We start from the raw sequence: 27,590 nt of genomic DNA on the forward strand, positions 1-27,590 counted from the left end.
TGAGAGCATGGTTTGCTGGTAAATTACATCCAAGGACCTCCAAGAGCAAAAAACACATACAAGCAAAATTTAGATCGGCAGCACTTGCATAGGCTGGCTTATGTTTCATCCACTGAGCCACTTTAGTATATCACAACATGCTGAGAACTGACAGGGGACGGGAGTTTCTGGAAAATGCCAATGATGCTCAAAAATTGAGATTCTCAAGCACCCATCTGTCAAGTTTGTTGTTGTTTGTGCTCTCAAATTTACAATCCGTTTACTGGTGTATGCCCGAGGCTATGAAGTGGAAAACCCTGAAGAATGCTATCCTCCCCCCAGTTAACACAAGCCTGCAACTGACAACTGTGAGAAGTGGCTGCTGACTGCCAAATAGATGCTCATGTCATGACTCGAGGGATACTTGGGATTCTGCGCTTGGCCTTTACATCCTTCTGCCATCATCTCCTCCTGATTCACTGAGGGAGAATTACAAAGGAGGTGGCTTGCAGTGGCAGCTGTGATTTGACGATCGGCTTCCACGTCAATGCACAGCTAAAACTTAATGTTTGTACACTTTAATACTTGTAGTTGGAGAAGTTGCTGAATTTGGAAAATGCCTCGTCAAATCAGAAGTGTGAATAATGCTATCAAAAGTGAAATGACTCAAAATCGATTACTTCTGATGTGCTTGGACTCATGCTAGGTTACAAGTTTTAGGCTGGAAAACATAATCCAAAAGTCTCAAATCAATCCTGCAGAGCAAACTCTGCTGCTAGGCACTAAAAATATCCCAGCATTAGGAAATCTCCAGAATATCAGAAACATTTTATGATGAAAATAAATACCTTGCGAGCTGAGTCACGGATACTTCAAGGACCATTTACCGGTGGCAAGTTTGAGCTTATTCTTGTTTGATATGATTTTCTGAAGTAGTGACACTGTTGAATATTTGGCACGGCTTTATTGCTCTTATGCTGCGTTGGCCTCCCCGCAGCGTGTGACATACGAGCAGGAGGTAGAATTTCATCCCTGAGCAATGCGTCCTCTGTGCTTGTTTTACTGTTTTATGCACCACATGGTGTGTAATGCACGTTCGTCCCTCAGATGTGCTCACGGATAGAAATTAGTTAAGGTACAGATAGCAAAGATAGCGACTACAGACACTAACGTGCCATAGAAAACAATCAGAAACCATAAAGTCGTAATGGAATACATTTTAAAGCTGTGAAGCTGTTTCTTTCCATTTGAAACGGACTGATTAAAAAGCCTGAGAATGTGAGATATGATATTTGTGGCTGCTATTTACTCTTCTGCATGAGTGTATGGCTGCATGTCCCAACATGAATATCCATTTCGCGGCTGTGAGTGTGTGCAAAAACTACATCTCACTGGCACACTGCGGCCCAGTCCGAACACATAGCAGCCTTTTAATCTCACACTGTGTTACCTCTCAAGGGTTGTACGTGTATGTGTGGAAGTGTGTGTGTTGTTTTTTGGGTAACAGCAGGGGAGGTTAATGAGTTTGGATGACTCTGAGTCACCTGCTGGGCTTGGACATACTACATACACACAAGTCCACACACAAACCTTTGAGTGACTGGACTCAACTAGCCATATGTATCACAACAGCCCCGTTACTCTCTAACTAGCGTCACTTAGAGTTTATTAGAATATTAGAAGGCGGTGCAAATATATGAACAGTATAATAAATTTTTGCTTAAAGTAAGAGATACACAGATGAGGCGATATAAACAACAAAACTGAATTAAGAGAATTTTGTAAATGTTCCTTATTGCGATGCTGCTCATGTGCTGAAATGTACAGTGAATTTGACCAAAGTGCTGTACACGGCCTTTTGTTCTGACCTTGGCTGATGGCTTTCTAAAGAAAGACACAGAAACAAACCTGAAGAACATCACGTGACCGTCAGTCTGCCTCTCTCTGTGTTCTTAGAAATGGGGTTTGGTCTCCTTTTGATTTTGGCATCCGTGTCTGCTAGCATGCGTGCGTCCTACCTGGACCCGCCATGCCTCACCACCCAGCTCTCCATCTCAGCACAGAGACGACACACCGTGAATCACCAAGCAGGGCCATTACTCACCATGCCTGGCCTGTTCTAAATAACTTCATAAATATTCCATGGGCCGGCTTAAGCGGGGAGAGAGAAGTCATGGCTCGGCGTCTCAAAGACACAGATTCCATTAGGCCCCGTGTTCCAGCAGAAACACTGTTGGGACAATTAATCTTTTAGGATCCGAAGCGAGGCATCAGAAATGGAGAAATAGAGCCAGGACAGGTATGTATTAATGGAAGTAATTGAGAAAGAGAGACTGGGAGGCAGGACAGAGAGTGACACCTGCTGTTATGAATTATGTAGGCTCTATCAGCGCTGATATAAGCTTGCCTCCTTTGTGCAGATCAAATATGTACAGTGACATCTGAACAACAGCAACAAAGGCAAAATACTATAAGGTCTCAAAACACGGATAGAGTGGAATAGAAAAACAGAATAGAAGAAAGTTTGTTCACCTGAGCGAGGACTAAGAAAACTATCACTGCAGATTCATGAGTGGATTATATAGTATTTCTTTTAGACAATGGTATAATGCTACTTTCTGGTGTGCTTGTGCCATTTTTGTCAAATTCATGGGAAAAGACAGCAACCGAGACCATAAAAGCAGGAGAAAGGACTACAAGTCTGAGCGGGACAGATGTTCTTCAGACACACCAAGAGGGACAAATAAAAAAAGGAGGATGCATGAAAGCAAGAACGAAAATTGAGAAAAGTGAGAAAAATGTGGTTAGAATGAAAGCGCTTGAAGATGCGAGCAGGGAAGAAAGGCAACTTCAGCAGGCCCCGGCAAATCCAGAATCCCTCCGCGTTTCATCCTCGTGAGAAAACAAGAAGAGAGCGTCTGCGTGCCAGAGCCATACTTGCATTTCACACAGATGGAGAGAGAAAATGAGCCACAGAGACGTCGCTGCTGTCACCATTAATCCACGGTCTCTTTCTTCTGCCTTTATCCACAAAGGGATACAGAGCAGATTTTTTTAAAAAAAAGAAAAAAGAAAAAAAAAAGCGAACACTTTTTTCCTGTTTTGCAGCTTTGCATCAGCGTGTAGCTCGGTAGCATCAAAGTTTTAGGGAGTACAGCTTTCTCAGTGTATCAATTTCTTATTTATCTTCTGCAGCACTAAGACTGTGTGGTGGAACATTATTCACAAGAACATTTAAGTTACTGTTTTACAGTGATGGATGCAGACGTTCCAGCAGCTCGTGTGCAACTGTGCTTACAGGAGTCAGAGTGGTGCTTTGAGATGAGTGGTGAAATAGCTTAGCAGCACACTCATAATAAAAGCATCACCATGTAGATGGCTGGCAAAAAACAACACCAGCCATTACTAAATTTCTTCATGTTTTTCAGTCTTTGATTGAACTACTGGGCTGTAGCGATGGGGCTGCATAAAAACTTATAAGCTCAACAAGGTTTTTACAAAGCTTTTACAGTTTATCTTGACAGCAGGATGCAAGTCAGCGCTAAAAATCTGAAACCCATTCATCTAATTATCCAGACATTTAGCAAACACATTCAAGCTACCAGTTAATCTTCTAAGAACTAACCAGACTTGCTAGCGTTAATGTGTCGTGTTAATAGCATAGTACAAAATACACAGTAGCAAAACATCAACAACAACATAAAAAAATGTTCACAGCCACAGACTTAATTTAAAATGTAAGTCCTAAATTAAATAGGTGATGTTACTATGGCAACTCCACCTATGTTAGATGCCCTATCCAAAACTATTTACCAACTGGCCAAACAACGTTGCCATCTCTAGCACCACTGTGGTCTGTCATTTACAGAGGTGGAGGTGTCACCGCTTTGAAAGTGACCAATCACATTAGGGCCTTTGGGCTCCGCCCTCCAAACTGTCAAGAGTCAGATTTATTCGTCCATGACTTAGTTTTCATACTTTTTTGTAGTGAACAAGAAACAGACAGTTTTTTCCACAGTACAAACTCTTACAATAAAGAGAAACGTCGCTGTTACATTTTAAGTTACTGGTGGAACAACGCACAACAGTATCTTGGCTTAAATACCATCAAAGCTGATAAAAAGAGAAAAGTTCTAACATCCTCATTAGTGTCAGGTATTTCACTGTTTCTCCAACGAAAGGTCAACCAAATGATGTCAGTGTAGAGCCAAGACTCATTTCTCCACCATCATCTCTCTGGGGAAAGTGCTACACGCACGCACGCACACTCTATTAATGACTAGCCGTCACTCTCTAAGCACCTGCCAGGCCCATGTTACATTTGTCCTACTCGTACGTTCATTAGTGTGTGTTAATATACACAGGGCTAATGGGGTGTGTATGAAAATGCACTTAGCTCACTACAGGAGAAAAGCAATGCAGCTTATGAGTACTCTGGGGCACAGTGGCATCCTCTCATAAGGATTGGACTCATACAATGTTCAAAGAGTGTGAGACTGAGCAAATATTTACTGGAGCTCTGACGGAGATGGATGAGAAGATTAAGATTTAGAGCTCAGTAAATAAAAATATATCAAAATGTTGTCTTTTCTCTCCTGTCCCCAGTGTTTGCCTTGTTTCCTTTCATTCCCTCTACATCCATTTTTTTTAAAACCTTGTACCCAACGATGGCCTACTTATGTATAAAGCCATCGTGTCATGTTTTAACCAGGCGTATGTGCCGTTATCATGTCAGCAGAGCATAATATCGCAGATAGATCGGTCATTCTCTGCAGGTTATGGGTTCACCTTTGCAATTCTTATCTGCCCTCCCATTTCACAAATACATAAACACAGTCTGCTGCATCATAAATATTAATGGTATGTTCAGTGTCCCAGACTAACACCCTCAGTAAAGGGGACATTATACAGCCACTGGGGACTGAAAGGCTGAAAAGTACGAGTCAAGGTCACTGCTATAATTCAACTAGGACATCCGGTCCTGGAGGGGAATTTTTTTGTGTCATAACATAACAGTATCATCAGCTTAGTCGCATCCTTCGGGCTAAAGAAGAGAGGGACCATCCGGCTCGTTATGAGTGCACAGTTCAAAAGCTGGCATCACGGCTCTTACATTTCAAAGTGAATCCCAAATCTTGTTTTGGGAGGGGGGGAAATTTGGACTGTATTTGAAGGAGAAAGTCTCTCAAAAACAGAAAGTTTTATTTATAATGACAGTCTGGCATTCATCCCAGGGATCCAGCTCTGTTGCATAAGCCCTTCAATTCGAAGCTTAGAAAAAGCCTTAGAGATACACATGTTTCCCTATTTAGGGACAAGTCTGGCTGTTTCATCTGTATTTTGGTACGAATGAGGTCAAACTGATATTTCTAAGAGAGACTGAAGTGAAGAATTTCAGTCTGCTAAGAGAAAAGGCCTAAAGGGCACGTGGAGTGAAGCACTGGATTTAAAAAAAGAAAAAAAAGAGCACTGACATACACGGAATATAAATATAACCCAGAGATCTGCTGCAAAGAATCATCAGGCAAACACAGAGTAGAATGAAAGTGATCACTGAAACATGAAAAACTAAAAGCTCAGCATGTTTTCACACACCACCGGTGCCCTGCACTCACCCAGCCCATCTCTCCCGGTCAGGACGTGTCTACAGGTCATTCGCGGGATAAAAGTAGAGCAGGCAGAATGTGACCAAGGTAGGAAAGTCGGGGATAGAAATGTAGCGTTAGAGCTCAGTCTGGCAGAGATAAGAGCATGTTTAAAATAGACAGGGCAATTACAATACGTTTAAAAAAAGCAGTGTTTCCACACTTTCTTATCTGGTATTGAAACCTAGCTTGGTACTTTTATCGGGACAATTTTCCGACAAGAGTATAAAAAAACAAAAACCTGCACTGCAGCCAACTCCTCTGGAAAAAAAGAATATAAGCAGAAGAAAAGGGCAGATCTGTTTAAAACTGAGCTAAAAATGCCTCCTTCCTCCCCACAGGCAGCAGCAGGGGTCAGTCTGGATTGGAACCGAGACCAGCTCAGCTATTTAAACAAGTAAAGACAGATGAAAAGGGCACATCAATTTGAAGTGGACGTAGGCACAGCGTCTCTTTCTCTGCGCAGTGTGCCGTCCAGAGGCGGCATATTAGGCTGAAAAGGGGCTCCGTGGGGGCGAGGTGCATCACTAAATAATGAACTCCTGGCAGCACAATTACAGGGCATAATGGTTGCTTTCATCTTAACAGTTAGGGGCTGTGTGTACTTGTGTCTCTGGATGTTTGTATTCTTGCACACAACTATATGCATCTCTGCATGTAAAGCATCTTGGGTTTTTTTATGTCTTTATTCAAAGTGTGTGCAAAGTGTGTGCAAAGTGTGTGTGTGTGTGTGTGTGTGTGTGTGTGTGTGTGTGTGTGTGTGTGTGTGTGTGTGTGTGTGTGTGTGTGTGTGCGTTTGCTGATATAGACTTACGGAGCTCGCCCACTTTCAGTATCTCGCACAGCATCTTGGTCAGCTCGATGCTGCTGCGGCCGAACGGACACTCGTGTTTGTCTTCTCGACTGCTGTTCTCCAAGACAATCTGGAAACAAGAGGTTATAAAATAAGCCAGGCAAGAAATAAGGACTGTATTTCCTCAGGGCTATAAAACAAAAAAAGACATTTCTGGTGAGTGTGTTGCCCGAAGGCTGAAAAAAAAAAGCAAATTGCTCAGACTAATTAAAAAACTGAATGTTTCCTAATTTACAGAAAATTATTTTTTTTTGTTTTGTTTCTTTTAATTTTTGCTTCTATATATTTGATAGAAAAGTTCATGATTTTTCACTGTAATTTCGTTTTTTTTTTAAAATCTATTACTTCATTACTTTGGTGCAGAATGAATAGCAGTGAGTGGTGTTTTTATCAGTAGGAAAAGCCATAATTTATGTCCTCCTTCGTATATTCCAAAGCCATCCAAGGGGCCGGATGGGAGTCTTTGCTGGGCCGATTCTGGCCCACAGATCCTATGTTTGATACCCCAGCTCTATGTGAAGAATAATTTGTAATGTTGCGCTGTGTTCCACTCTGACAGGTTAACTGACAGGAATTAATAGCATTTACTGGGTTTGGTTAAAGCAGATTCACTTGGAAAAGCGAAAAGTCGCTGGTTTAATTCCAGCCTGGGAAACAAATGCCCTTTGGAGTTGTGTCAGGAAGTCTATCCGGTGTAAAATCAAACATTCAGAGCTACCTGCTGCAGTGACAGGTGAGCATTAGCACGCATTGCATTTTTGACACTAATTAGGTGCAGGGGCCTTAAACCCTTTTAAAAGGGTTCAATGTCACACTGAAGGTATTTTACTAATAAACACTGAGGTAGAAACTATAAGTCTTTTTCTTGACCTTATCTGACCCCTTAGAGCTCGTGGATTAACATAAATTAAATCTACACATAAAAGTCATCAGCAAAAAACCCCACTCTAATTACGTGGATGGTGGCAGCACGCCATAACCGAGGCCATCAAGGTCCCAATCATTTTAGCTGGCGACAGTTTCATTTGTGGAATTGAAGGCTGTGTTTTCTCCCACTGTTCGTCTGATAAGGGCTGAGCAGGCACCACTAACGCTTCTCTTTTCCCACAATCGTGTCTAGAAACCGTCACACACATAATGATGAAAGCTGTATAAAATCATGCTGGCTATCATGAAAGGATGACAAAAAGCACTTAATGTCAGTGCAGCATTGTTTAGAGACTGGCGGTGAAAGAAATTAAATACGTTTTATCGTCAGGGCTGAGAAACCTCGTGAAATGCAGTTTTACTGAAAGATGTGTTGAGAACGAGCCAGAAACTTCAGTGACTGAATGAGCTGGAGGGAAGTGAGGCTTTTGTAGGACACTACAGGAATCTCTGTGCGGCATTTGTGTGTGCGTTAGGGTTGTACGTGCGTGCTTACCCTGATGTAAGCGTCCTGGTGGTGCCTGGCAAAGTACAGCATGTTATCCAGAGCCAGCATGCCTGGAGGAATCTGGGTGAAATCCACAGCTGGATTCACATGGTTCTGAGAAAAACAGAGGTGCAGTGTGAGACATGTTTTTAAACACATTTCACCAAATCTTCTTTTTAACCTTTAATCTCTTTGATATAATCGATTAAACATCCCATTTCCCCTTTTCCCCCCCAGCTGAGGGATCACATGCACAACATAAACACTCCTTCTGTCAGGGAGGAAACTTGGAGTTTTAGGGCCGCATTAGTGGAGCAGGAGGTCATCCTTTTAAAGCCCCTCAAAGCTTTTGATTCCATTAAAGACAATGTTAATAAAAAAACACTAAACAAACAGTAGAAAAGTACTGAGGAGTGTGTGGGTGTGGATTGATCTGATTTATTCGCAGCAGGCTGGCAGTCTCAAATAACCCACTTTAATTAGATTTAGGTTAAAATAATGCAAAATTATAATTGGTGCAGACTTTATTTTTAAAACTAGAGCTCTGCCCACTTGAAATCTGTTAAGTAAAAACAAATACACCACTTGTCGCTGATTATTAAACAGATACATGATCTTCACACTCATGGCTGATACCCTGTAAGATCTACTACAATGGAAACTACTAAAAAGGTTGTTTTCCAAGCCTTGCTAGGTGTTTATATATATATCTGTCTGTTGAGAGTCTGAATATCTTCTACTAGTGTATAAACACTTAAAATATCTTCCACAGTAGGTGAAATGCAAAAGATTATTGGGCTAAAAGTTGACATTTTGGAGATGGATATCGTAGTTACGACACTAAACTCAAGTAAATTTCGAAATATAGTAAGTAACTCTAACTGGAAGCGAAGGGCCATGGGGAAGGAACAATATGAAATACTAACTTATACTAAAATATTCAACAATATTCAACAATCAGACTCAAAACTTTTAAATAACAAAAACACAGGCACTACTTTTAACATCTAAATATTGCATCAGACATGCAGGAAGAAACCGTTTGTGCTGAAAGTCTGTCAGACGTAATTATTTCCAGACATTGCAGACGACTAACAATTAAATGCACAGATACACGCGAAGACGCGTCACTCCGAGAATCTTCTTGACTTTTAAATGTGACGCAGAATACTGAAGAGGACAGCAACAGGAAGACGAGTAAAGGAAGCGGAGGATGAAAGAGAAATGGAGGACAGTGAGACCTGGCTCATCAGTTTTGTAATTCTGCCTGACAGCAAGCAGACTTATAGGCTTAAACCAGAAATAGACTACGTGGCACATGCATATCTAATCAAATGTGAACAATCTCCCAGCATGTCCAACAATATCTACTGCATAGAAGTTAGAAGGTAAACAACTTTTCTCAGGAGTGATAAGGCTGATCTAGAGAACGATGAGTTTTATATGTGTGCACGCGGAGTATGTATGTGTGTGTCTGTGCAAACTGAGGTGCACTGAAAGCAGACTAAGGATTTTTAGGGTGGGTTTTCTCCACACAGTGGAGACAAGACAGGCCAATTTGGCCTTATCTCTACTGAGCACACTGCAGTCGGAGTGTGAATGGGAAGAGCCCCGAAACGGCTCTGGGCTTACACCAAGCCACAGTGGCTTTGCTTAAGTTCTTATGCCATAGTTAGACTGCTGCATACAACACAAAAGCAACACATGAACACACACATTCCACAATACTATACTTATTTTGGTACATTGCATCCAAGGCTGTACAAAAAAACGTAGCTACTGGGTATGAACAGCAAAGCCAAAGCATAAGCATGATGAGTTTATAGTCACAGGTTAATACAACATGATAGTCCTTTTCTTCTTTTCATTGTCAAAACGATGAATCAGTAACCTTTGGGTCACGACTATCCTGTGTAAGTGTGGAACATCCTCAGTTTCTCAGTGAGATCTCCACTTCACTTGTGATATGTGGCTTTCAAAGACCACAGGAGCCAAAATCATTAACTTTAGGAAGTTTGCAAACCAGTGGGTGACATCATGTCAGCTTTGTTTATCTTTGATATACAGCCTGTTATTGCACTAGCTGCGATATGTTTAAAAGAAGCTTTTTTTACCAGGAGGATAACATCAGAGAGGAAGCGGATTAACGAAGCCCTCTAAAAAGACTTACAATAAAGCCAAGCTTTTTGTAGTCGCGGGTGTACATCGACTTGCGTTTCTCAATGCTGCCGCTGTTGTTGGGCTCCAACTCTACGTCGAAGGCGATTCTCCGAAGCTCAAAGATGATGTCTCTCTGAGCCTGCACACACAGAGAGGAATGTTAAAGCGCTGCTCACAAACCCATCAGTCTTTTCTTCCATTTACCACTTTACAGTCTTAAAATCTTTCACCCTCATTCTCCATCGTCTGGGGTCTCGCAGCTCCCTAGGTAATCTGGACAGTAGCCAATTCCCCGATTTAAATATTGAGCCAAAATTATTATTATTTTGGATGCTTCCAGCCCAAACAACCCACGAGCCACTGAACAGAAGATTAATGATTGTAAAAATGGGGGGAGAGGTACAAACACACATGGTAACAGAGTATATACGGCAAAAACAGAGTTTGTACAATTCCAACGAACCTGAAAGTCAGTCTATGATCCATCCAGTCGTTACAGTGTTTTTCTATTCAGGGATGCTTTTAACGTATTAGCAGTCTGTTTGGGATCTTTGTTGAGCTGAGAAATGAAGCCGCTGCAGATGATAATCTACCTCCCTCCCTTTTCACACCCACCACCACCCGTTTTGATTGACTGTCCCACTCCACACCTGGTCCTGAGGATCCATCTTGGTCATCATGCGGTCCTCGAGCAGGTTGAAGTTGAGAACCTGCAGCACGTACAGCTGATGTGCCATCTCATCATTAATGGGCGTGTTGCTCCGGATCACATTCTGCATGGCGTAGAGGACAAATGGGAAAAGTAAAGGAGAGGGGAAAGGGTTTAGGGTCAGAAAGGCGAGAAGTGGATTATGCCGGAGGACGACAAGATATGACAAAGAGGAATAAGAGGATTTGGATGTGAATGGCGAGGATTAGAAGGCAGATGAAGGAAAAGGGGACGGAGAATGAGATTTCACACAGGAGAGAGATGATGAAGAGACAAAAGGGAACAGGTGTGGAAAAAGTATCCACAAGAGATAACGACCAAGGGGGTGAAACAGAGAAAGATGTGGCAGGTGTCATTTTTGTTACAGAAGAGAAGAGGTTGAAACTCGAACAGCAACAGGGAGAGACAAAGACAGAGAGGAGGAGACAGGGGAAGACACTGGAGGGGTAAAGAGGAGAAGGGTATGGGTAGACTTACACTGAGAATGATGGAGCGCAGCTGTTTCTGGGCAAGAATATGGGCCATCTCCTAAAGGGGGAGAAAGAACAGTGGGGAGGAACAGGGAAGAGCGGGAGAGAGAGTGAGACACAACGCCATATCAAGACAAAGCGTCTTAGGATTGTCCATGCTACGATGAGGAATTAAGACGGGTAAAAATGAAAAATACATAATTAATTAATTAAAAAAGTAAGAAAGCCATCCGAAAAAAAGGAACTTAAGAAGGGATACTAAATGCACTAACTGTTGTCTTCTACAGTGCAAACTACAAAGGGTGCTAATCAAGGGTGCACTTACTGTCAGGGGACAATTTAGGATGTCCACAATGTGCTCATCATACTACCATATCGTGTGCAGTGAAGAAACAAAGTCAGAGACAGAGAGACAGAGAGGGTGAGTGAGTGAGTGAATGTGGAGGAGAAAAAAAAAGTGTGAGAGGAGGTTAAAAAAAACATTTTCTGTCAGCCGAGCAGCCTGTGGCGAGAGGGGAGAAAGGGGGGTGGGGGGCAACAGAGTCAGCAGAACGGTGACAGTCTGGGGGTTTGTAATAATAGGTCTACTGATGGTCGAGTCCTTAACGCACGCACACAGACACACAAAACACTCTTGACCTTAGAGGAAAAACAAAACAAAAAGAGTGCAGCCAGCACCTCACATCTTCTGCATCACGCTGAAATAAACGATCAGGATTAGTGTTAGTTTGTGGTCCCACAGCCCCACGTTTTAAAAGCGGCCTGTTCGCAGAAATAACACAAACACGTGACCTGAGCTAAAAGAGAAACAGCTTGCTTGTCCCCTAAACAGAGTCTTATAAAACACAACATCTTCTCTGAGCAAGATCGGTGACAAAAAGTGTTAAATTGATAATAAACAGCCACACGCAGTCTGTTTTCAGCACTGCGGCGAAGCTCGTTTCGGTCTAGCGTGCCTTCAACTTTGTGCGCTGCGCAGGAGAAAGGCTCTGTGTTAGCATCATTCATTATTAATGTCAGAGCGCATCCCTGGACCCTATGATGCTGGGGCAAGGGATCATGTGATGAGCTACAGGGCAACGCGTGACATGTGTGAGAGAGCGTGTGTGTGTGCGGGAAAGACTGGAGAAATGGGAGCATGGTAGCACTTCTTTACACTCAGGTTTTATTTATTGCACTACACTGCAGATGTTTTATAGTTTCGTATACAGATGCACACCGGATGCATACAAAAGACACAGTTAGACACTGTTAGAGTTGAAAAATGCTGATGACTGCAACATGAAATGATGCACGATACAGTATATGCAGTGTATTTATGTGTGTGCGTGCACCGCAGCCTCACCTGTCTCTTCTCCTCAGGAGCTTTGAGGAATAAAGCATTGATGACAGCTATAGTGTAGGTCTGAATGTCTTGATCAGTCCTGTGATTAAAACACAGTCCAAATAGGAGGTTAAAGGCATTTATCACTATGAAGCTTTTCAGAAACCAGCGAGCTCGATTAATGTTAAAAAAGAAGAATTTCGTTCACGTACCCCTGAAGATGCGGGATAAGCTGTCCAATGGTGATCTCTTGTGCCACCTTGTGGTAAAGATCCTGACTGTTGAGCACCATGGACTCCAGGATCGCCAGGGAGCGCTGCAGCACTGCCGTGTCCATGGCCGTCTTGTTCACGAAGCTGGCAATCTGAAAAAAAAACAGGGCAAAGCGTTTAGAGGATCTGTCGCAGACACGGTTAAATTTTGCATAGCAATTTTTGATTGAAAATTAAGGCAATAGGATCCTGGAAAAATAGGATGGAAAAGATTTCATAACTTTTAAAAGTTTAAATTCAAACTTAGGTACAAACTCTGCAAACATGTTTTACAAAAACACATTTCATAGAGGTCACAAAGGTAAAAAAAAATAAAAAATAGAAACACTTTGAGATGAGGGAAAAAATTAAACACACATCTCATAATGAGTATTTTTGCCTTTAATGTTTATGTCCTGAAAATCGAACCACTGCCAAACACTTTTATAGACATTGAGCTTCGGGACATTATCATAGGACAAGCTTCATTGCAGAGGCTGTAAATGTCATGATGTAAATGTTCGATCAAAGCTTTATTCAGCGAATAACAACAGCACTCTGAATGCCGTTAATAAATCAGGGCTGCCTTTAATGAAACGTTTTCTTGGTCTGACCTTCTTGATGAATGCCACAGAGAAAGTGTCCCAGGAGACGATGCTGTGGTCCATCAGCTCCACAAAGGCCGTCAAAGTGAAGGACAGCAAGTCTCCAAAACTAAAGGGCAGGACACACAGAGACACACGCAAACCATAGGACGCTTCTCTCTAGCAGATGGCTTGGAGCAGTGTATAATCTGCAAAGCCCTGATGGCTTGGACGGCAACAAGGGGCGAGTGGTAGGCAGAAACAGAGAAAATGGTGCATATGAAAATAAATTCAATGCTGCAACCAGGCTGGCTGAAGAAAGACAGAAGACAGGCGGAGGGGGAGAGAAGAATAAATGGGGACAGAGGCTTGAGATGCAGTGCAGACAAACTGGCCTTCGAGAAACAGCAGGGGCCATCAGAAAATCAGCAGGAGCCGGGCAGCACAGGGCGGCGTTCAATCAGGACCAGAAAGCTATGTTATAGAGTGAAGTCATGCAGTTACACAAATATCAAGAGAAATCAATCAGCTCTGCAAGAGTCACAGGGGGCCAAAGCAAGGACCACATTAAACAGCCTCCACTTCATATTTCTGCTGCATGAACTTAATGAGAAAAAAAAAAAATCGCAAATGATGAAATATAGAAGCTTTTACTTCCTCATAAATCACAGCAGTAGGAGTTTCTGGAGTTTCATTACCTTTCTACTTAACTTTTACATGAGTTTTGGGATTTCTGGCCTTTTATTAGTTTCACCAGTAGCTTTTACAGTACTGACCTCTACTGCTTACAACTGGCATTGCTCAGGCAAATACTGTGACCTGGCCTAAACGTGTTGCTCATTGTTTATCTTACACTGATTTACTGTTAGGTGCTTTAGTAGATGCAACATGAAAATATAGCAAACACCTATGAGGCTATAGTCAAATACAATAAATGTTTGACTAAAAAATGTTGGCATCTTTCCTGAAACTTCTATCGAGAAGAAAAAAAAAGATACACTTTTTACAAAAGTGAAGATCGCCGTTTTAAACACAACAGAGTGGCATCGACCGTCAAATCAGCAAACCAGAAACCGAAGATAAAATGATAAGAAATGCTTTCAGCACACGGGTCAGTACTGCTGCATGGTACATGATTAGTAACAGTCATTAGTAACCCACAGCTGAAGAATGAAGAGGCCTTTGCAGATGGTACTGGGCATTTTGATGTAGTTACTGTAACTAGTAAATGCTTAATGAAATCGAGGAACACTGAAATTAGAGGATAGATTATTTAAGATAAAGAAAGAGAAGAAAATCTTATTTGACAGATGGATGATGATCCTAATGTGTGATGTCTTCATGTGTGATGTGCTATTGGCTAATAATGTAAAAGTAGCTGAAGTCTAATAGTGAGTGCAGAGACAATCCCCCTCACCCTGAGCACTATTTAGGAAAGAAGACCAAGATTTAATTCAATGTAAGCACCGACTAAAACTAATAAATTAGCTCCGCTGAACCCCAAATGGCCATAGCCATATCTGATCGGGTTTTTATAGATTTCTCACGGCATTACATTTTTAGAAATAAATCATGGCCTTCCAACAGTCTGAGGCAAAGACGTAAGAAGATTATTTTGCCCAAAACCACATGCAAAAAAAAATAAAAATTTAAGTGCAAAACTGATTTCAAAACAGAAGCCTGTAAATGGCTGTGTTAAACACATAATTATAGTAATTCCCCATAAGGCTTTGGGGCCAGAGTCTTCATCATGCAGACTCAGGCAGCAGGTTAGGAAGAGCACAGAGTCAATGACGTTACCCGGGGGGATGGGAGGGGCTTACCATGGCTTCATAATCTTTTGCAGTTTCTGATAGCGCCTGTAAAGAGAAACTTAGGTGTCACAGGTGGGAAACACACAACAAAACCTTAAAGTCTCAGCAGGGAGCAACACAAATCACAATCTTTTAACAATAAGCATCCCTCAAAGAGACCAGACTCTAAGGAGGTCCACTCTCATACACAGAAGAAGGATTCCTTACTGTGCAAATGTAAAACAAGTCTCAATATAAACAACTTTAATACACCGACTCAAAATAAACACTTTGGATCGCTAAGGTGCTCAAAGCATGCCAAGCAGAAACGGCTGACAAAGCGGCTTGCTGCAGACCTAATGTGCCACAGTGAGCATAACGAAACGGAGTTTTGCACATTTCAAAAAGCAGAGACCAACTTGTAAATATGTGACAGGTGCAGTGGGAGAAATGCCTTACGCTAAACAAGCAAAAGGAAGCAACATCTGCAGAGAGTTAACTTTCCCTGAATAGATTCGAGATGACAGGTGCACTCATGAAGTTCAGCGATACTACCCATGTGTGCAAAAATCAGCTAATATGAATGAGGTTGTCTCCATGTGCACCTCTGTATTGCTTCAGAGATCTGGCAGTCTGCTTCCGACCACATGCATCTGGGCTCTGGGATTTCAGCATGGATCTCAAACTTCAGCTTCTGTGTCCAACTGATTCAACCTTTATGTCGTGGATCATCACTGCTAGGAAGATCCAGGTCTCAGACTAGACTAGCTGAATAGCTCAAAGACATTTGATAAGCATGCACTGAGACAGGAGGGCAAACATGGGTATGAATTCATCTCTCAGGGTCAGACTGTTAATTTGGAGAAATCTGATAGAACAGGATTGGTCAGAACGGGACTTCCTGGAAGCGATCTACAAACAGCAGCAGCCCTGGAAACGAGGGCCAGGTCCAGAAAGAGACAACCTTCATGGGATTTAAACAAGGGACATTTTTTTTTGCTCTTAATGGGTGGAGTTGCAGAACTTCTTAATTTCACCTGATAAAATAAACAAAAAACTGTTTTAACAGTGGAGTTTGATTTCAGTATCAGTGTTCCTTTTACTCTGTAAATCCAGTTTTCAAAGGGATGACACTGCTAATAAGGTACAATTCAATGGAATAATGTTTAGAACAGGTTTTGTGAATTTAACAGCCAAGATTATGCTGGGAGCTAACAAGACAAAAACAGAAAAAACATGAATGACAATATCAAGGTGGCAGCATATGTTAAACCTGGTCAAAGAAGACCGAAGTTGATAGTAAGTCTGGCGGTGTTAATCAGTTTGAAGTTGCACTGTACATTCTGAACGTGTGTCAAACCACAGTATGAGTTGCTCCATGTTTTTGTCAGTAGAGGGCAATGTCTGCCTTAAACTTGGAGTTTAGCTGGGCAGCTGATCTACACATGAATATTGTGCAGCATCTTTGGCAGAAGCATCAGATCACAGAACTGCTCTGCCCTCATGAGTCTCGAGCACAGAGCCTCTTGAATAATTACAGTTCACCAAGTTGGTTGGCAGGCACACTAATGAGTGTGTGTGTGTGTGTGTGTGTGTGTGTGTGTGTGTGTGTGTGTGTGTGTGTGTGTGCATTAGCCTCTGATACCTATCTGCATGCCTGTTTCATAAGCTCCTTCTGTTGAGATGGAAATGCAGCAGAACCACTCGCCCTGCTCTCTTTTGCTTACACGCGCCGCTCAAACTCTCAAGCCCTGAATAGGATTTGATGGGAATTTAGATGAAAAACATATTTAATCAAAGGGCCAGGAGCAACAGGAGGAACCTCGGTGCTGCTGTGACAGCTCCTTGCATTAAGATCAAATATTTGCTAATTTGAACATCATATTCAAAAAGGAGAAGAGGCCTCACTGATTTCCTGTCAAGCTGTACCCACAAACACTAGATCACTGAGTGGTTTCTGCTAAGAAAAAGCCATTACATGTCTAACCAGAATTTGAACCTTCATTTAAAAGCAATCATGAGCGTGACAAGACGACACCCGCACAAAAAAACTGCAGTTCTTACTTTGGGTTTTCACTGCTCTTCTGTCGGGACACGCTGAATGTCGTGTGTTTATAACCACGCATTAGGTGCAAAACAACTCCTCGATCTATCGTTTCTCCCCCTGGAAAAAAGAAGGGCTGGATAATGGGAATTGCACGAAGCAGAAAACGAGCACGTCTCGCACGGCTGGCCGCTCCTGCCCTCCCTGCCAGTTTGCACCGTCCATCTACTTCTGTGTGATTGCGTGCACGTTTTGCACTCATACTGTAATTCAACTCTTGGTTCTGGCGAGCTCTTTGCACTCCCCACAGCACGCCACTGGCACAAACCCCATCTCCCTCGCCCGCCCACTCCCCTCCCCTGGCATCACGGCTGAGAAGTTTCACCTCAGCGAAAAAAGTCCTCGCTTTAACCTTCAGTTGAGACGGTCTCCAGGGCACTACGCCTGCCCTCCACCCCCCACCTCAACACACACTGTGAGTTTTTGGATGTGCTGAACATGCAAAAGGCAGAGTATTTCCTCTCAGCTGTGTGCAATATCACTATCATGGTCACCAAAGATGAACAGGAGCTGCTGGGCACTGTGTGAACCTGTTCTTCTCTTTGCAGCACAGGGTAGCATTGTTGAACCCGAGGCAAAACTTATGCACAAGGTTAGGGTTTTCATTCAGCGCAAATGTACGACTGATTATTTCATGCAGTGCATATAATGACATTTGCTATATGACCTAATAACATCCGCACAACTCTGCAGCACGCTGAAATAAAAGCGTTCCACATCAAAGGCATCTTCACAAAGATGGCGATGACACGAGACACCAGTAAAATAAATCCAGCTTAACAGAGTGAACTGAGGAATGTCAGTGAATGAGCGGCCAGTCAGCTGCTGTAAATGCTTTGAACTTAACCGGTCAGACTGCACAGTGCAACTCCAAAGATCCCCTTTTATTCTCACTGAAATCGGAGATCCACCTGAATACCATCCAAACCTGCAGCCCTTTTAAATAACGCCGGGGTCTTGTTACAAATTTGTGGTTCGTTACATCAGGCCTGTGAAAAATAATGTCAGCGATATGTGAAATTAAATATGGTAAGATTTGAATTAGGTATCCCATCGAACTGGAGTCTGTGTTTGCTAGTTTTGATGGATCACATTCTTGAGTCAAAGTCTAATATTGCCACATAAATCCAAAATCCAGAGGAAAACATTGGAAGTGTGTACTCTTCCCTGCTCCCTATAACACACATGCACAAACAAAAAAGATGCTGCAGGGGAAAACGGTGCAAACAAGGCAAATCCAAACAGCAAAAGAAACAGTCTTCTTCTCACTTACTCAGTCCCACTTTCCACCATCTGAGTGAGCAGCGAGATACCGTCGAGGTTGATGAACTCCTGGGCAAAGGTGATATCCCGGGACGCGTTAGCCAGGTCCTTAAGAGCCTCCAGCTTGGCGTCCATGCTTGATGACTGGATCCGTTCATGAAGCTGCACTGCCGTCTGGTACTGGAGGGCAAAAGGGAAAAGGAAACAGGACATGTCCCAGATTGTGAACAATTTCATACGTATTCACAGAATTTGCTTTTTCAAATGGCAAAACACTTACAGGAGAAGTGGTCAAACGAAGGATCGAGCCGTTCTTAATGTCGCTGCGATTCTGTGGAGGATTACAAGGACACAAGCAGAAGTTAGTGTGCACTTCAGGCCTTTATATCCCCCTCTTGGATACAGCAGCTTTGCAGATGAGCAAACCTTTTCTGTGATGTAGAAATTTGTCGCGTCAGCAATCTGCAGAGCAAAGTTTTCAGGGCTCCCCAGGGACCACCTAAAAGGCATTGGATAGAGACAAAATACACTGTGTACTTGGTTTAAAAGTGCATTAAAAACAGCAAATAGAATTCAAGTATGGGGGTAGGGGACAGTTAAATTCTAATCCAAAAGACATGAACTAGTGCATACATTAAAAAAAAAAAAAAAAAAAAAAAGCAAATGAAGACTTACCCCTCGCATACTTCTTTAATGATGGCTGAGAGAGGCTTTTTCTGGGAATTAAAAAAAAAGGCAAAACTACATTTAGTTCACAGTCTAGTACTGAGTTCCTAAAACAACAGGCAATTCAGAGAGGGCTGCAATTATTTTATTTTGCGGGACTGGCACAATGAGAGGCTGTTCTTCAGGAGCCTGTATTTATCCAACTGCTGATGTGGGATCATCGACCATGGCTGCTGCACCGCTTCATTCATTATTAGTGATTCAGTGTTTCTACAGCGGTGCAGAGTACATCTTTTCAAGAACCACATTTACAATTTCACAGCTAAAAAATTGAATGAAGATTCAATGAAATATACAGAAACCCCTCAGTTCCCCAGGAAGCCTAAAACAAGATACTGTCTAAAGTGAAACAAGTTTCTTAATCTAGATCTGGGGACATCTAATAACAGCCTTAGTATACCAGCAGTGAAAGATTTAGCATTACAAGTCAACTCATGTTGAGGCCAACCTTCCCCCCCGAGGGGCAAAGGCTACACTAAAACTTTGATGTTTTATGATGCTGACGTCAGCCTGCTTTCACAACAACACGCTGATGTCTAACCTTTGACCTATGATCTTGAAGCATTACAAACTAAAATGGAGTATTTTATTATCTTTAACCATATTATTGGATTAAAACTGGCTGTAAAACTTGAGATTTTATGGTGTCATTGAAAAAATTAAATGTGTGTTGTACAGCTCTCTCCATGCCCTTTCATATGATATATTACTCAGTATGGTTTGTTAAAAAAGTTTTCAGTGTTAACTTTGACCTTGGGTGCTAGCTATAAAGTAGCAGAGCCAAATGCTCAGCTAACCTATGTACTCTGGTCCTCCAGGGCCTGGTATATTGTTGTGAAGTTTGAGAACAGACAAACAAACTGAGCCAATTACACAATGTTTACTCATTACGTAGTTGGGGCAGCACCTTTTTTAAATGACTTTGATCAACCAAAGATAATAAAAGTACAGAAAAACAATATCAGGTTCTGAATCAGGATACTTCATTTTCTGCTGGGCCAATTCTAACCACTCTTTTCTTTAAATTCTTCCCCCCCCAAACGCATGAAGATGGATTCGTTTGAGTGTCTATATATCAAAATATACGAGCATATTGCATTATTGCTTTTCTGGGGATTAGCCCAGACAGTGAGAGAAGCTGCGGTGATGAAGACAGACAGACAAAAGATAACGATGGCAGGATGGTGGGCATATATGACAAGGAAAGAAAGGCAGAGTGGTGACAGAAAAAGAGGGTGGGCTGTTTGTGAACAAAAGGGAGAAGGGGAATAAACAAAAGCAGGAAAAAGTATGTGAAAAGAAAAAGTGTACGCATAAAAGGAGTTTGAGTCTTTTTTTTTCCTGCTCTCAGTGTACTTATAAAAAGCAATGCAGCTAATAACGAGGACAACAAACAGAGATGGACACAGAAAGATGAAAAATTAGGAGCATGCAAGATGTGTATGAGGAGGGAAGCGAGATAAATAAAAGCAGCGTGTGCACGAGAAATGCTAATCAGTGTTAACTTAATATCTGCTTGCTTGCCACTGCCATCATCCTCAGGCTCTGTGGGAGATACAGTATGCTGCTAGGCTACATGCATAATCTCTATACAAACTCACGCAAGCACGAACACTCATAAAAGTACTCGACGCTACAACCACGTTTCTAAAAGTTTTCAGCTATTTAAACCCCATATTTACCTTAACCCCCCCTTCACAACATTTTAAATGTTGCATCAAAGACATTTTTAATCATTTTTGGGAAAAATAAATGCTCTTAGAATTTAGTGCCAGTTACATGTTTCAACCAGAGGCATGTTTTCCACTGTGTTGCATCACTTCTTTTAAAAAACACTCAGAAGGCATTTGGGAGCTAAAAGGGACCGATGCTGTAGCTCTGAAAGTGAATATTTTCAGTGGTGACACTGACAGACATGGATTGCAGAGAGTCCCTCTTTCATTACAGATCATGCTGCAGTAACATGAGCAGAATGTGGTTTGGCATTTCAGGAATAAGCAAACCCTTCCTAGAAAATGTTGCTCCAAAACCTGCATACGTGCAACGTTTGCATGTCGTCCAAGCCGCTGCGCGCTAAGGAGCCATCGTGGATGCTGGCTTGTTATTTTTCCCACGACAGCAACTGAAGCTCAGAGGATGGAGCATTCATGATTAAAAAAGAAAAAACAAATCTGATTTTGATTACTTCCTTGCTTACAGAGATTTCTTCAGCCTCTCAGAATCATTCGGTTTTTGCAGATGATGCAACTTTAGGATTAAAAACTTCATTGTTAAATTGCTGAATTATTTGGCAGCTCTTGACAGAGTAGTAAAACCCTTCCCATGTTAACTTCTCAGTGAATCATCCTCTCTGGTAAACTCTTTTTATACCCAGTCATGCTAATGTGAAATAAGAGAGAAACACAGAGATGCTTCCAGTGACCCTACTTTATATGTTGCCTATTATGTACCTATAAATACAAGCAGTTCTCCAAGCTTTAAACTGACTCTGTTTCCCCGTCTACCATTTCCCTGTCCAACCTCCCACTACATCTTCCTCTCCTTTACTATTACTTTCAACCCACACGAGCCACTTTGTTTAACTTACTGTAAGCCCAGTCGGGAGTACAGTTCAAGGGTAGCACCTACATAACCGGAATTCACTTTGTACAAAGGTGAAAAGCAAAGCTGTTATCTATAACATCCTATACCACCCACTAGATTTCAGCTCCTGTTACACCACACAATAGTTTATCTAAGGAGTTATTCCACTTTAGCACATTTGGTGGTTATTCTTTTTTTTTTCCCCCCTCCGAGATCATTTATATGCAATAAAGCATGACCCGCTAGAACCTGCTAGCCATTTTTGCACATTCACTGAAGGTATTTAGTCTTATTTCACTCAAGGAAACAGTTTAATACATCCCTCTGGACTTTTCTTCTGTTAACCACTGTGCTTAGATGCGTGCACACAAGCACACACCAAAATATAAATAAATGCCTTTATTTTTCGTTTTCTATCTTTTAACCACAGCAGTGACACTAATATAAAACCAATTTTAGCACATTACCTAAAACTAAGTGGACTGTTAGTCTTAGAGTTTGTTTCTTGCCCCTTTCCACCTGCAAACATTCCTCTCATCCCTCTACTCCACCAGAAACCCCACCACCCAATCCTCCCCCAGTTTCTCTATTGCCTTTCTGATAAACAAAAAGCAATTAAAAACACTTAAAAACAACTGTCTAAACTTGTAGCGATTCCCCCGCATTCCTACATAAAGGTTGGACTTCTGTGCCTGAAGATGTTTGGAGAGATACAGAAATCACAGAGACACACACCGAAGCAGATGTAGCCTAAACACACTCACGCGTGCACTGCAGAGGCGCATATACAAACAGACAGAAATAATAAAAATACACATATTTGTCGGCATGCACATGGATACAGGCACATGCATGCACACACACAGCAAATGAGCATGCACACGCATGAACAGTAACAACGATCCATGTTGCCACACAAACACACCCACGCACATTTTCACATAAGCAGAATTTTACCTGCGTAAACAAAATTTACACATACAAGTTTTCAGGCATGTACACACACATACACACACACTTTCTCTGGGTATCAAAACAGCTCGAGCTGCAGAAGCCCACTCCCCGTCGCATGAGTCAGACAGCCATATGCTGCTGCAGGGCCTATTGTACAGAGGAGATGCAGAGGGAGGAGGAAGAGGTGGGGGTTGATGGTGGAGGACAAGAGAGGAAGAGGCACAGCGCGCGCAAGTTTCGCAGTCACAACAAAACACGGGGAGGAGGAGTGCGAGGGGGGAGCGAACAAGAGCGAAAGCAAAGAAGGACAAAGAGGAGGAAGGCAACACAGAGGTGGAACAAGAGGAAGATGACAGGGAGAGATAAAAGGAGGAGGAGGAGGAGGAGAGGTGGCTTAAAGAAGTAAAGACAGACCTAAGCAAAGCTAAAGGCAATCTACTCAGACTGGAACAGCGCTGCTGATAAGGGGGGGGGGGGCATTTAATACAAAAACCACACCCCCTAAATCTCTACTTAAGTGTTTAAAGCACCAGAAGCACATGTACTTCACAGTTCAATACTTCATTCACTAGTTCATCCATTGAGAAGGGCAGTTGTGACTCCGGTTACCACGGTGACTCATAGCTTTTACAATCATTAGCCCATCTGTGAGTCACCCAAACAACAAACAGGCCAATTTATAAAACTGTATGTGCAATCAAACAAAGTAACAGCAAAAATGTCCCCCCCACACACACACGGGGTAGTCGCTGTTTGGGCTAATTATTTTATTAGCATGTAATCTAGCGCTGGATAGACCCCGACAATCTGCCGACATACGGCATGGCCATTATCTGTGGGCTCGTAATGGATGCGAGCTGCGTGCAGGCGAAAGCAGCTGCGACGCAAATCTACACAGAAGTGCAGTTTCAGTTTTAAAAAGCACACACCAGTGTTGTTAACTGTTGAGCATAAATGTAGCAACTGCATTATGTAAATCAGTGGAATATATAGCTATGCACTGATGAGGTTTCATAGCGCTTTAGCATTGCAGCTATTTAATGTTACAGTTTTTAAAAAACAAACGATAAAACCCTCCTTACAGTCGTGGAGCGCCACCAACCAATCAAGTTGCAGTTTAGATCTGTGTTTGTCCAGATGCATGCAATATATCAAGTGAAGACTTGGAAGAAATTTAATAGTGAAAACACTGCAGATTGAAGAAAGAGGAAGACCACAGAGGAGATTCATGGATGTAGCAAAAAAGTTCATACAGAGGCTGGAAGAAGAGGACACTAGGGGTAGGGTGAGATAGCGGAAGAGAGTGATGGTGAAAAGAAGAAACCGAAAGAAGGCGAAGAGGGTCGCAAGATCTCCTCACGCTACCGAGTTACAGTGCAATAATCGCCACAAACAGAACATTGTGATGCTGAACGTCTTGGGTAATGGCCCAAACTGCGTGACATCACAATGATCCTTGACCACGACCATTACTTTAAGTGAACATTTGTGTCAGATGAAGCGAAACTCGCTCGAGGAGTTCCTCAGACATCACAGTCAAAAGAACAGGAGGTCACAGAGACCCTGACCTTTGACAGGCAAAGTTAATCCATTATTCCTTTGAGCTTTTGTCCAAACCTACTGAAATTTCCCTGAAGGTGTTCAAGAGATATCACATAATGCCTCTGACCACAGCTGTGACCATTATGTTTTACATTTTAAAAAACAGCATCACTAAGATTCATTGATATTGTAATGTGACAGATGCATAAAGCTTTAACTGAGTTTGTTTTCCATAGCAGACAATGTAAGAGTGAGAAGGTTGCTCACCTGTTTTGTACATGGTGTTGTGCTTTATACCAAATCTCACCTCCAGTCATATGAATACTTTTTGCTCTGACAGTGAGCTAAACAGCCCAGGTATTTACCCACAAACATCCATATTTTTTGTCACTTTTCTTAATGACAGAGCCAGCCTCTTTGCATTCAGTGAAATTTCTTTAAAGCTATGTCAAAGCTGTGACTAACTGTTAAACATCTTTAATCAAGGCCACATCCTTGAGGCTAATTAGTATAATTGATGGGAACAACGCACAAGCTGCACCAAGCCCTGAGCACATCCGCCCAGCCGCTCCAGAGAGAGACACCTACAAACATCCAAGCGATTTCATTATATACACAGCAACGGATTACTGCGCAATAATGTGTTCATACAAAACACGCACTGTGATTATGGTTTTTAAATCTGCACGGTGAGCGTCACAGACCCCAAACATTTTTTACTGGTTGTGCTGGATTTAAAGGACAGTAATGTCTGCAGGTGAGATGACGGTGTCTTTTGTTGCACTGAGGCACATACCTGGTCTATCTCCATGAGCTTGGGGAATGCCCCCGGCCACTCAATGGCCACCTTGACAATATCTGCCGGCGGCGGCATGGCTCCCAGGGTGGGGGTGAGAGCCTCACTGCCTCACACCTCTGTCAGTACTGCTGAAGATGGCTCATCCAAACCTGTAGGGTAGAGTGAAGGGGAACAAAAAGAAGCAGAAAATGAGGCACATTAGTCACTGATGTTTGCTTGTGTTAGAGTTGTTGAAATTCAAAGACTATTTTAAGGCCAACAAGGACAGCGCTGAAAAATAAGACACAGCGCTCTGGGGGTGGGGGTGAGCGCAAGCAAATGAAACTCATCTTCAGGAGAAGCTAGTGAACTGCTAAAACCAATAAGATCACTTTCGTATAGCATTTAAATTTTTAGAGGAAGTTAGTCAACTGACCTACTTACATCAATTTACTATAATTTGTGCACCCACAAGAAAGTAAACACTCTGGCTCTTTTTATTTCGTACCAAGAAATCATCTCAGGTAAGGCTGGCCAACCACAGTGGGGGGTTTAGCATCAGTACCAGTTTAAAAACCACAAATACACTGCATGCTGTTCATTAGCCCACAGCTAGGACAGGCTCTTCAGTTAAGAACTATGCTCTGCATGCTTATTCCTGCAAATACTGGCACTGAAAGTCATACGTGAATGCAGTTAAACTTCTATCGCTTATGCAAACTAAGGCAGGCAGACTTTTTATTTGTCCTCTGAGATCAATTTTTCCAGGGGTAGACTAATTTAAAGTTGGAGTGTGGTACATTTACATATAAATAACCATCCAATAAATTCGAGCCCTTGCCAAACAAGCTCATACAATGCTGATTAAGCCTATCACAGCCACGTAAATCTCTCTGTATTTTGCAAAACGGGAGTTTTAAATGTGGTTACTGCAGTTACTTTCTGTACAAGAATTCAGAAGGACGTTAGAGCAACTAAGTGCATTTACTCCCACTGCCAAAAGGGAAGACAAAAAGTCCACACATCTGGATATATTCAAATTGTTCAGTGGTGTTCGAGTCAAAATTCAACTGCTACTCTTGGTTCTATTCTCAATTCAGACATTTTTGTCCAGCAGAAAAACCATAAACCACTCAGCAGCATCTTCCTGTGACTCAAGCAGTGGAACAGTTCAGTTTGAAAGTCCCTTTGGACATTTTCACATAATAGTTCCTGTTGCTTTGGAGAGAGGATGCAACTGCCACATTAAACCACATTAGCATGAACATAAGAGTCAAAAGCAAGCGGTTAAACACGTTAGTAGCGCAGAGCTTCTTCCACAGCCCTGTGCAGTAGCACTTGCTTCAAGGGGTATCCCTTCAATTTAGCATATAAAAGGTCAGTTTACTCATCATGGGGCGCATAAAACAACCTTAAAAAGATCTGAGCAATGTCTTCTGTTATTCTGAGTGAGCTCTGTCAAGTCTGAGTAAACTACTTAAGTGACATGACCCAGATATCTTAGCTTGGATGGATAAAAAGACTTGATTAGCTGCAGATTAAAAAAAGCTAAAACAAAAAAAAGTTGATCTGCAAAAGGAAAGCAGAAAAACGATGAAGCACAGATTAAAGAAGATGGATGTTAGTACTTGGCTTGGGGATGGGTCACAACGTAACTGAATTTTACAATTATACCTTGAATCTGTACAAGCAACCATGTGAACTCTTGTTCATAAACAAAGCAAAGGCAAAAGACGTCAACACTCACTCCACTTTCATGCAATTACCCCTACGCTAACACTGAACCTGTAATCCTCCTCCCTGACCCCTCCTCACAGCCCTTCAGGGCACCAAAAACGGCATGATATCTCACATAGGAGACGACAGCCAGATCGACCTGAAAGGCTGTGGATAAGCCAGTTTGTGCTTCCACAGCTTAAAGAAAGGCAAATCAGAGTCACCCGGAACCATGCGGGGAGAGCTGAGCAAAACCACTTCTGTGTCCTTGCAGGGGGTCTAATGAAACCCGCCAGTGGACGAGTCTCGAGTGGAAAATGTAGCATAGAAATCCGCATAATCAACTGAGGAAGGCATCAATAATTTACCTTCTCAGCTTGTCTAAAAAAACTCAGATAATCCTAGTTCCTGGTGAAGAAGTCTGATTACATATTTAATTTGAAAATGCATATTGTATAATGGCTGGCTCAGACTAATTCCTGGGAGAAAACTGCTGAGCGGAATATGGTGTTATTATAGTGTTAATACACATGGCAAAAGCACTTGTGGATGGATGACTGGAGACGTGTTTACAAACACTGACCACATGTAATCTATGCACGTGTGCATTTAAAGAGAGTGTGTTAATTTAAGGACACCGGCCTGGCGTTGTGTGTGATTCACCCCATAATAATCCACATAGCCTTTATTCAAGGGCCCGTTGCCATGGCAGCTGCTGCATCAATAGCTTGAGATGTGGATG

At 42.2% G+C, this 27,590-nt stretch overlaps 1 protein-coding gene across 6 annotated transcripts in view; it reads right to left on the bottom strand.

Moving 5' to 3' along the window:
- Positions 1–27,590, bottom strand: part of elmo1 (engulfment and cell motility 1 (ced-12 homolog, C. elegans)) — a 104,942-nt gene that overhangs the window by 37,741 nt on the left and 39,611 nt on the right. For 3 of the 6 annotated variants that reach the window (XM_026157083.2, XM_080295931.1, XM_026157084.2), the window contains exons 2-16: positions 25,151–25,302; positions 19,225–19,265; positions 18,976–19,048; positions 18,830–18,880; positions 18,560–18,729; positions 15,213–15,248; positions 13,420–13,519; positions 12,767–12,918; positions 12,576–12,654; positions 11,556–11,597; positions 11,238–11,288; positions 10,702–10,824; positions 10,062–10,190; positions 7,901–8,005; positions 6,439–6,547 (exon numbers count right to left, since the gene is read on the bottom strand). In XM_026157083.2, coding sequence (XP_026012868.1) covers positions 6,439–6,547; positions 7,901–8,005; positions 10,062–10,190; positions 10,702–10,824; positions 11,238–11,288; positions 11,556–11,597; positions 12,576–12,654; positions 12,767–12,918; positions 13,420–13,519; positions 15,213–15,248; positions 18,560–18,729; positions 18,830–18,880; positions 18,976–19,048; positions 19,225–19,265; positions 25,151–25,228 — 1,339 coding nt within the window. In that variant the 5' untranslated portion in view covers positions 25,229–25,302. The remainder of the gene's footprint in view (positions 1–6,438; positions 6,548–7,900; positions 8,006–10,061; positions 10,191–10,701; positions 10,825–11,237; positions 11,289–11,555; positions 11,598–12,575; positions 12,655–12,766; positions 12,919–13,419; positions 13,520–15,212; positions 15,249–18,559; positions 18,730–18,829; positions 18,881–18,975; positions 19,049–19,224; positions 19,266–25,150; positions 25,303–27,590) is intronic. The other 3 variants (XM_026157085.2, XM_026157086.2, XM_026157087.2) reach the window with 3 other exon arrangements.

This window comes from Astatotilapia calliptera, chromosome 22 (assembly GCF_964374335.1).
Source record: "Astatotilapia calliptera chromosome 22, fAstCal68.1, whole genome shotgun sequence".
Taxonomy (NCBI): domain Eukaryota; kingdom Metazoa; phylum Chordata; class Actinopteri; order Cichliformes; family Cichlidae; genus Astatotilapia; species Astatotilapia calliptera.